This window comes from Colletes latitarsis, chromosome 11 (genome assembly GCF_051014445.1).
Source record: "Colletes latitarsis isolate SP2378_abdomen chromosome 11, iyColLati1, whole genome shotgun sequence".
Taxonomy (NCBI): domain Eukaryota; kingdom Metazoa; phylum Arthropoda; class Insecta; order Hymenoptera; family Colletidae; genus Colletes; species Colletes latitarsis.
The window spans coordinates 24,792,399-24,802,232 of record NC_135144.1 but is presented as its reverse complement, the minus strand read 5'-3'; the positions used below and the strand labels follow the sequence as shown (position 1 = coordinate 24,802,232).

Sequence of the window (9,834 nt, the reverse complement as noted above, 5' to 3'; positions counted from 1 at the left end):
TTCAAAGTCACGCGTATCATGTTCTTATACACTAAGTATAATAGTATTATTTAAATACACTTTGCCATAGTTTTCATCAAACTTAAGCTACGTATAATTGTACAAGACTAGATTCTCCATTCTTCTTCCTTTTCATCAAATGCCAGGAATATCCATGTTTTGTTCAAATCGTCGTTCACGAGCGTTCATATTTCGAAGTTATTATCAATAACTTCGCCTGCGTTTATTACACTTATACATCTTTCGAATCTTCTGAATATCTCTTTTGCTGAATCCGTCCCTCTGACCCAGTTCGACTTTGGCCACGCCCTGAAATATTTCATCGATAAAATTTAACCACCGGATTTTTTACGAACAATCCCACAACGAGCAAACGTGTACAGTGGTCCGTTGACTTGGAGTCCCCCAGGACGACACAGGGGCAAAGGGAGTGGGACCGCCCATTTATCTATCTCGCTCCCTCGCTCTCAGGCAGTCCACGCGTGCGTGGGAATACGTGTATCCCCTCCACTTCTCCCGCATTCCTTCCGCGAGACTTCAAGTCAGCGGAGGACTGTACACACTTTGTGCCGTTCCGTTGCGTTTTAAACAAGTCACGCTGTTATTTAGTAAGTCCTTCAAATTAATTGATTCTCTCCTGGGTCAGAGAATCGTCTGAACTTAGAAAGCTACAGACCTTGATAATTTCAACTTGATATGTTACTCACTTTTGATACAATGGTGGGCTGACCGTTCCTGGAAAACGCGTTCGCCGAATAATGCATCACGCTCCCGTAATCGTATCCAACGCCGAAGGCGTCGGTAGTCCGTTTCGAGGCTTTCTCAAAATTTCCAGAATGGCCTGAACAAACAGGATCAAATTAGATCAAATTAGCTGTTTAATAATCAGCAAAAATATAACAATGTACAGGGTGTTCGACCACCCCTGGGAAAAATTTTAATGGGAGGTTCTAGAGGCCAAAATAAGACGAAAATCAAGAATACCAATTTGTTGATGGAGGCTTCGTTAAAAAGTTATTAACGTTTAAAGTTCCGTCCGTACTGAATTTTTTTCTCGAAAATGCGCAAGATTTCGGGGGTATGTCTATTCACCAAAAATGATTGTAATTGACCCCCCAAACCGAAAATAATTTTTCCAGAACGATTTGAAATTTTTTTTTTGCGTCGAAAAATTTCACACCTTTTCGAATTTTTTTCTCGAAAGTGGGTTGGATTTCGGGGGTATGTCTATTCACCAAAAATGATTGCAATTGACCCCTGCAACTAAATATAATTTTTTTAGTACGATTTGAAATTTTTTAATTTTGTCAAAAAATTTCACACCTTCTCGAATTTTTTTCTCGAAAGTGGATAGGATTTCGAGGGTATTTCTAATGACCAAAAATGATTATAATTGACCCCCGCAACCGAAAATAATTTTTCCAGAACGATTTGAAATTTTCGAATTTAATTGTTAATAACTTTTTAACGAAGCCTTCATCAACAAACTGGTATTCTTGATTTTCGTCTTATTTTGGCCTCTAGAATCTTCCATTAAAACTTTCCCCAGGGGTGACCAAACACCCTGTATAAGCATACAGTACAAGTTCCATAAAAAGGTTAAATCACTTTATAGTCCCATAGAAAAATAACGTAACATTAGCGGTTGTCAATGCGTTAAGATCGACAAAGAGTTTAATTATCGCTAACCATACTTCGAACCCCAATAACGCGTCGCTTACCATTCAAGATGTTGTTCCATTGAATCGAGACGAAGTCGTCCCGCTCGTATCTGCTCTGTTCGTGCAGAAAGCCAATGGCGTGCATCAATTCGTGTATCACGGTACCCTTTTTCACCAGACAACCCGGAACCTGAAGATTCACGTCCTGTCGTCCACCGATCCGCCCCACACTGCTCCAACAACCGCTATTCCCGGCCGTGATCCTGACATAATCGCTTTCCTCGCCATTGTAAGGCTTGAACTTGATGCACGTGTATTTGTGATAGTCGTTCATGGCGTCGTTGATTAATTTTCGCTGCTGTGCATCTGGAACACAATTCGATGCCCGGAAAATGTACACTTTTTTCGAATTCAATTGTCACAGATACATATACAGGGGGGAAAAAGTTTAATGGGAGGTTCCAGAGGCCAAAATAAAACGAAAATCAAGTATACCAATTTTTGTATTGAGGCTTCGTTAACAAGTTATTAATGTTTAAAGTTCCACCTGTAGAACGGCGATCCGCGAACAGCTGTTAGTGGTTCTCACTCAGAAAACTGTAAGACTGTCGATACGTCGGTAAGTAGGGTTTCTCATGCTGAGTGAGAACCACTATCGCGCGCACGCAGCTGTACGCAGGTTGCCTATCTACAGGCGCAACTGTTAATAACTTTTTAACGAAGCCTCGATCGACAAATTGGTATTCTTGATTTTCGTCTTATTTTAGCCTCTAGAATCTCCCAAATAAAAATTATTAACTTACGAAGATGTTTGCATAAAATTTCAGGAGATTGCTTTTAGCTTTTGCTTTAAGATATTCGAGTAAAACGAGCCATAATTATTGTTTTACGCGAACGAACGAAACGTAAAGATATTCTTTGCTAGCTCGTCGTTTGAAAAGTAGTGTAATGTCGCTTACTGAAGTAAGGGCTGAGCATGTAGGGGACGACGCCGCCCGGCCATCGAGCGGACTCCGCTTTCAGGCCATTTTTCTCCAGCTGCGGCGGAAACAAAATGTCACCCTCCGCGTAGCTGCCCAATTCTTCCGGATTCCGGTCCCAGCCCTCGTGCCAGTTAGCCACGATCTCCCCGGTCGCGTTGTCCGGTACTCTGTAGAGAACCTCGCCAAAGTGTTGCAGATGAGCGATCACCCCGTCGGGACTTTCCACGGAATTGTCCAAAACGTCGCGACGATGGAACGGCCAAGCGTACGCGACGGAGAAGAAGCTGAACACGAGCAAGGGAACGACCGCGCAACGACTCATGGCGAGTGTCTTTTAGACAAAGGATGCTCGAGAGAGAAATGGACGCCAGTATTCGAAGCAATTCCACTGACGAAAATCGACCGTGTCTTCCAGATTTTATACGCAACCGGTGAACCCCACCCGTGGATCTGCTCAATGCTTCCATTGCGGAAACGATCAGGGTCGGTCACTGATAACCGTGGACTTTGGGTAACAGGAAGTTGAGATTTACCAGTTTGATTCCTCGAAGGCTCCCACGGCTCACCGGGTACCACTCTATCAGTTTCGAGCGTACGATAATCGTCAAAGCGTATAATAGGAGTTGACCAACCATCTAAAAAAATCTGAATCTTAAATACCTGAAAAACTACGTTGCAATAGGGAGCAGGAGCGAGCAAATGTCAAGAACTTTTTAGTAAATCATTTATTGCTACAAATAATATTATTAATTTATCACTGTACGTGAAGAACTTAGAGTAGTGCCCACATAAGTGACCAAGCTCGGGACCGGTGTCGGTCAGTTATGTGGGCATAGTTAGTTTTCAGAATTTGTTATTAACTTACACCTCATTTAGTTTAATATTAGTTTAAATTACTTAATTGGCAATTTGGCAAGTACCTTATGATACAAAGCAAATTGTCGTATTATTAAATACCGTACTTTGGGACCGCTGACACCCACCCCTGCACCACCCTCAGTGGGTGGGATAAGTGCGAGTGAGATACAATAGCTGGCACCCGGAACCATATACAGGGTACTCGGCCACCCTTGGGAAAAATTTTAATGGAAGATTCTAGAGGCCAAAATAAGACGAAAATCAAGAGGAAAATGGAGGCTTCGTTAAAAAGTTATTAACAATTAAATTCAAAAGTTTCAAATCGTTCTGGAAAAATTATTTTCGGTTGCGGGGGTCAATTACAATCATTTTTGGTGGATACACATACCTTCGAAATCCTATCCACTTTCGAGAAAAAAATTCGAGAAGATGTGAAATTTTTTGACAAAATTAAAAAATTTCAAATCATACTAAAAAAATTATATTTAGTTACAGGGATCAATTATAAGCATTTTTGGTCATTACACATACCTCCGAAATCCTATCCACTTTCGAGAAAAAAATTCCAAAAGATGTGAAATTTTTTGACAAAATTGAAAAATTTCAAATCGTACTAAAAAAATTATATTTAGTTACAGGGGTCAATTGTAAGCATTTTTGGTCATTACACATACCTCCGAAATCCTATTCACTTTCGAGAAAAAAATTCGAGAAGATGTGAAATTTTTTGACAAAATTAAAAAATTTCAAATCATACTAAAAAAATTATATTTAGTTGCAGGGGTCAATTATAAGCATTTTTGGTCATTACACATACCCCCGAAATCCTACGCACTTTCGAGAAAAAAATTCGAGAATGTGTGAAATTTTTCGACGAAAAAAAAAAATTTCAAATCGTTCTGGAAAAATTATTTTCCGTTGCAGGGGTCAATTACAATCATTTTTGGTGAATAGACATATCCCCGAAATCTTGCGCATTTTCGAGAAAAAAATTCAGTACTGGCGGAACTTCAAACGTTAATAACTTTTTAACGAAGCCTTCATCAACAAATTGGTATTCTTGATTTTCGTCGTATTTTGGCCTCTAGAATCTGTATACAATGTTTCGATGTTCGAAGCCGCTTGGCTTCTAAGAATTGGCGGGATAACTCTGGTCACTTATGTGGGCACTACCGTACTTTATTTTCGACTTAACCTCGCGCGATTTCAGTATGTAAATATGATTTTGATCGAAAAGGTGAAACACGTTTACGAACCCGGAAGCAAATTGTCAAAGTTAAAACCCTCGATGGTTAACGTTGTCGTTTGAAGTATTAATATATTATTTACACGCCTTTTCGAACGGTCTTTCGGTGTCGTACGAAATTACCATCCTCCTTCGCACTGTATTCACATGCAAATCGTGCTGGACAAATCTCTGTCATCGATACGCGATCTTTCCTCGGAACCTTGTCAGATCCTTCGCCGCGACCACGGAAGACCTATAATAACGTCTTCCTTCGTATTCCACGTCGCCCGTTATGGATCATGGTATTTGTTTATCGGCGAATTTATGTAAAAACCACTTCGCATGAAACGACGGCCATTTATATCTGTCACGTTTCCCAGCTTCCGTCGAATTTGTAATAACCGTTAATAAATCTGGTACGAAATGAACATTTGTCATCTTACAGCAATCCGTTCATGCATATTGCATAACATAATTAATATCTTACAAAACGGTATACCGAGTCCTCGAAGCAGATTCGTGCTAATTCGATTACGCAATTTAACTACATTTCTATTACATCGTAATTACTTCGTAGAATAAATCGTGGTTATCGACCGCTGGTCGATTAATCGGCTTTTGTAATTAGAACGACGTAATTACAGTGCTTTGAAACTAGGGAATTATTTTCGTGTTAATAAAGTTTTCAAAAGTTACATAAATTTTTATTTCTTTTCATACCGAAGTATGACCGATCAGTTTAACTATTATTCGTCGATAAGGGGAACTATATCGAGGGGAAGAACCGTTTGAAACCAGTTCAGTTGTTATCTAGTTCCGAATGTTACAGTCGAATTGTCTGAAGATAAATTTCACACGATACCCCCCTTCTCTATTATGCGGACACGATAATTCTAACCCTAAATTCCTGAATCGCTTGTACGCGACGATTTACATTTACTAAAACTCGTGCGAATGCAATTTGCATATAGGTCAACACTTTCAAAGTTCGAAAATCTTTCAGTAAGTACTGAGTAACTTCTCTTAAAATCGATAACGAATATATTATTCAAAATGGAATCAATGAGAGCGTACTAAATTATTACCAAGTAATATTATAGTTAAGACCGATAGATTTGTAGCAAATATTTTATTGTATTAATTCAACTTGTCAAATTATGTAACTCCACTCTTCTAATCGTTGTTATAGAAACATATCGATTAAATGTACGTTAATTGAAATTCGTATGCTGCGTAGTACGCATGAATGTTTTTCTATGGTCGACTATACCGTCGTAGATGTCAGTACGAGCGGACACGCACGTTTTGAAGTGCGTTTCCCGGTAAATAACCTTCTAACAAAGCGAGTCAGAGTGTTTTAATACTGATAAAAGTTTATTTAACATTTGTAATAATGACACTCGATAATTCGTGGCACGTGATAAAAACTGCTGCTACGGTAAACAAGCACGAGTTGGTGTTGTCAGGCCCAGCGATTTCTGAACTGATTAAGAAAAGAGGCTTCGACAAGTCGTTGTTTAACCTGCTGCACCTGAACTATTTGAGCATAACGCAAACGTGCTTGCAAGAAATACCGGAAGAAATTGAGAAATTACAGAATCTAACAAATTTAGTGCTGCATTCGAACGAACTATCAAAAATCCCGAACACAATTGACAAAGTAGAGAAACTAAAGTTTCTCGATTGCTCCAGGAACAAGTTGTCTTCTTTACCGGACGAAATTGGACTGCTTCCGCAATTAACCACGATGAACTTGAGCTCAAATCTTTTAAATTCGTTGCCTACCCTGATTGGTAATGTAAAACTATGCGTTCTGGATTTATCGAATAACCAATTCGAACACTTCCCTGATGTATGTTATCCGGAATTGGTACACCTTTCCGAGATTTATGTTAACGGAAATCAAATAAAAGAAATCCCTGTAACTATAAATCAACTTCCACAATTGAAAATATTAAATGTATCAGATAATTTGATTTCAGGTAATGCTCCTTGAACAAACATAAAAATATAACGTATGGAATTAATTTCATTATATTGTTACGTTTGTTTTAAAAAATTCATTATAATAAATGTTCATATTGTAGCTGTACCTGGTGAAATTGCCGATTGTAATAAGCTAAAGGAATTTTTCTTGAAAGGAAATACATTAGCGGATAAAAGACTATCAAAATTAGTAGATCAATGCCGTACTAAACAAATAATAGAATATGTCAAGTTACATTGTCCTAAAAGTAGTGGTTCCACTAGTTCTAATACTAAAACTAAGAAAGGAAAGAAGGGACAGAAATTATCAGAATCTGAAAATAATGCTAATACAATAGATAGTTTAACACACATGTTTAAAGTATTAAAAATAACAAATGATACCCCGTTAATTAAAATTACAAAGCATGTGAAAAACATTAGACCTTTTATAGCATCTTGCATTGTTAAAAATATGAAATTTACAGACGATAGTTTTAAGAAATTCATTCAACTTCAGACTAAATTACACGATGGAATATGCGAAAAGAGAAATGCAGCTACTATTGCCACACATGATTTCAAATTAATCACTCCTGGTAAATATGATCTAAATAAAATGATTAATATCTGTTTAAATATGTTTTATTAATATTGCATTTTATATTTAGGTGATTTAACGTATACAGCAAAACCACCAACAGAATTAAAAATCAAACCCCTATTGCATAATGGGTTTCTTACTGGTGCTGAATTGTTTCAAATGTTGCAAACAGAAGCTGATAATTTGAGAAAAGAAAAAAAACGTAATGTATATTCTGGGATTCACAAGTATCTTTACTTGTTAGAAGGCAAACCTCTGTTTCCTTGTTTGTTGGATTCTTCGGAACAAGTTATATCATTTCCACCAATAACTAATAGCGAAATTACGAAAATGTCTGTAGATACTGAGACAATGCTGATAGAAGTAACCAGTGCTATGTCTTACCAAATCTGCAGGTAAAATTTATATAAATCTTTTTTCCTTTTTCTTTTTTAAGTTTTACGGGGACGTAATCACGTGCCTACAAATCCACGTAACTCAAGATCGCGTAATTCAAGAGCTCATTGTATTAAAATTTATTTTGCCAATATATATTTTATTTACAATATGATTTTATATTTTAACAGAAACGTACTTGACTACTTTTTAAAAGAATTAATCACCCTTGGTTATGGATGTCCTACAGAGGAAAAAAGTGCTTCCAACTATCATAATTTAGTTTTAGAACAAGTGAAAGTAGTAGATATGGATGGTAATATGAAACTGTTATATCCTTCAAGAGCAGATTTAAATTTTGAAGGCAATTCAATTACTGTACTGCGAGAGTAATAAACCACTGTGAGTAATTTAATTGTTCTACTTTTGTTTAATTTGCATTTACTTTTGTTTTTTTTTATTATTGTAATTCTTAAATGTTTGCTAATGGTTTCTTTTTTTTGTATAACGTAATAAACAATCTATACGTCTTTGTGAAAGAATTAAATCATGTTATTAAAATATGCAGTGTATATATGTATACATATATACATATATATATAACACATATTTTATAGAGAACTTTTCAATATATACAAATGTATATTATATATTAATTGTGGCACAATATTTTTGTACTGAGAACCTAAGACTATATATAATAACAATAACATTAAACAATGTTCCCTTAACGTTATAAACATTGGTAAATGAAAAATAAACTTTAAAAACTCGTATTATAATAATTATATTCACACTGTTATACCTTAAATGTATGTAGCAAAATAAAAATCTACTACTAAAAATTTTACAAATTATACACAAAGTATAATAGTCAAAAACTAATATGAAATAATATGACAACAAAATTTTTTTAACAGATACTTTATTTAAATAAAATGCCAGAAAAGAGTCTGATATATACAGTTTACTAAAATTCTATCGATAAATTACAATATTTGTTACCGTTTTTACGCATTAAGAAAATATAAATTAGGATATGAAAACCAGAAAAACGTTTTGTTATGTTAAATTATGTAATCCAAAGTTCTAATATGTGTATGCGTGATATGCGTGTGTGTGTATATTATTTTAGGCTGCGATGTTTAATTATCTCGTACGGGATATAGCATTTATCCACATGTTTAAATATCAGTGAAAAACCGCCATTTTACAGGCAGCTGACAACTGGCGCTGTCGTATTGCGAATCATCCTATAGTAAGCCGGTGAAGATTTCTCATCTGTTTTTATAAATATTGTACTTTGTTTCGTGTACTTCGATGCAGTGCAAATAGTAAACGTTGTTCAAGTGGAACATTTTCTTCATTTTAATAAGCATACTTGGTGAAAGTTTCATTCCAGAATATTTTAACAGCGGGAAGAAATTCACTCGAATTTTCTAAAGTATCCAACATGCGCGAATGTTTGAAGTGTTAACATGGCGCCGAAACATGACTGGTCATGACGGGGGAATAAGAACGAAATTTTTGAGGTTAGTTGATCATTTTGTTATTAAGTATTATCGCATCCCGTAAATTTACTATGTTTAGTCATAATAACCCAACGAATATCATGATAGAAATACATACTATGTACATTTAACAGAATTTTAGTGTCTAATATTGCAGAGAACACGTGTCATATTGTATAAATTTACCCATTGTTTTTATAATGATTTAGTGAAACCTCTCGATAGCAATATCTGTTGTAAATATCACGTTGAACAAATGATATTTGCTTTGTTCGTTGCGTTGCTTATTTTTCATACGTTCGAGTGCAGAAATCGTATATTACACAGCTTGATGTAATATTTTAGACATTTCTATGTTATTCAATCTTTTCACATTACTTTTAAATCGCTCTTTTAATACAGTACGTATCCTTTCTCTGATATTCCACAATACGACGTATTTTAAATTTAATATTAATTAAAAATTCGTTGTAACAATGGAGGAAATTAACAAGCATATACATATGAAAAATATGTTTACACTCAGCATTAATATCTAATACTCATTAATTTTAATGTATGTAAGATTGATAAGACTCATTCTATATGCTTTATTCGTATATAATAAACATATTGATAGTATGCTTATAATACTTTGTATTAATACTTG

At 35.6% G+C, this 9,834-nt stretch overlaps 2 protein-coding genes across 2 annotated transcripts; one reads left to right on the top strand and one right to left on the bottom strand.

The window, feature by feature from the left end:
* On the bottom strand, positions 1–3,336 carry LOC143348246 (zinc metalloproteinase nas-13). The gene is made up of 4 exons (XM_076778255.1): positions 2,621–3,336; positions 1,722–2,027; positions 708–841; positions 1–309 (listed from the first exon to the last, which is right to left on the bottom strand). The coding sequence occupies exons 1-4, from the start codon at positions 2,964–2,966 to the stop codon at positions 205–207; spliced, it is 891 nt and encodes a 296-aa protein (XP_076634370.1). The 5' UTR covers positions 2,967–3,336; the 3' UTR covers positions 1–204.
* A 6-nt stretch (positions 3,337–3,342) lies between these two features.
* Positions 3,343–9,758, top strand: LOC143348245 (leucine-rich repeat-containing protein 47). The gene is made up of 4 exons (XM_076778253.1): positions 3,343–6,712; positions 6,818–7,294; positions 7,367–7,694; positions 7,866–9,758. Exons 1-4 carry the CDS (start codon positions 6,124–6,126, stop codon positions 8,065–8,067), a joined length of 1,596 nt encoding a protein of 531 aa, XP_076634368.1. The 5' UTR covers positions 3,343–6,123; the 3' UTR covers positions 8,068–9,758.
* The last annotated feature ends 76 nt before the right edge of the window (positions 9,759–9,834 follow it).

Bases quoted from the DNA above. Each gene is read 5' to 3' on its own strand.
- LOC143348246 (XM_076778255.1), bottom strand. From the start codon at position 2,966: ATGAGTCGTTGCGCGGTCGTTCCCTTGCTCGTGTTCAGCTTCTTCTCC. The intron at 2,028-2,620 runs GTAAGCGACATT...ATTGTGTTCCAG, and splicing joins CATGCTCAGCCCTTACTTCA to ATGCACAGCAGCGAAAATTA. The intron at 310-707 runs GTGAGTAACATA...GAAATATTTCAG, and splicing joins AGCCCACCATTGTATCAAAA to GGCGTGGCCAAAGTCGAACT.
- LOC143348245 (XM_076778253.1), top strand. From the start codon at position 6,124: ATGACACTCGATAATTCGTGGCACGTGATAAAAACTGCTGCTACGGTA. The intron at 6,713-6,817 runs GTAATGCTCCTT...TTCATATTGTAG, and splicing joins ATCAGATAATTTGATTTCAG to CTGTACCTGGTGAAATTGCC. The intron at 7,695-7,865 runs GTAAAATTTATA...ATATTTTAACAG, and splicing joins ATGTCTTACCAAATCTGCAG to AAACGTACTTGACTACTTTT.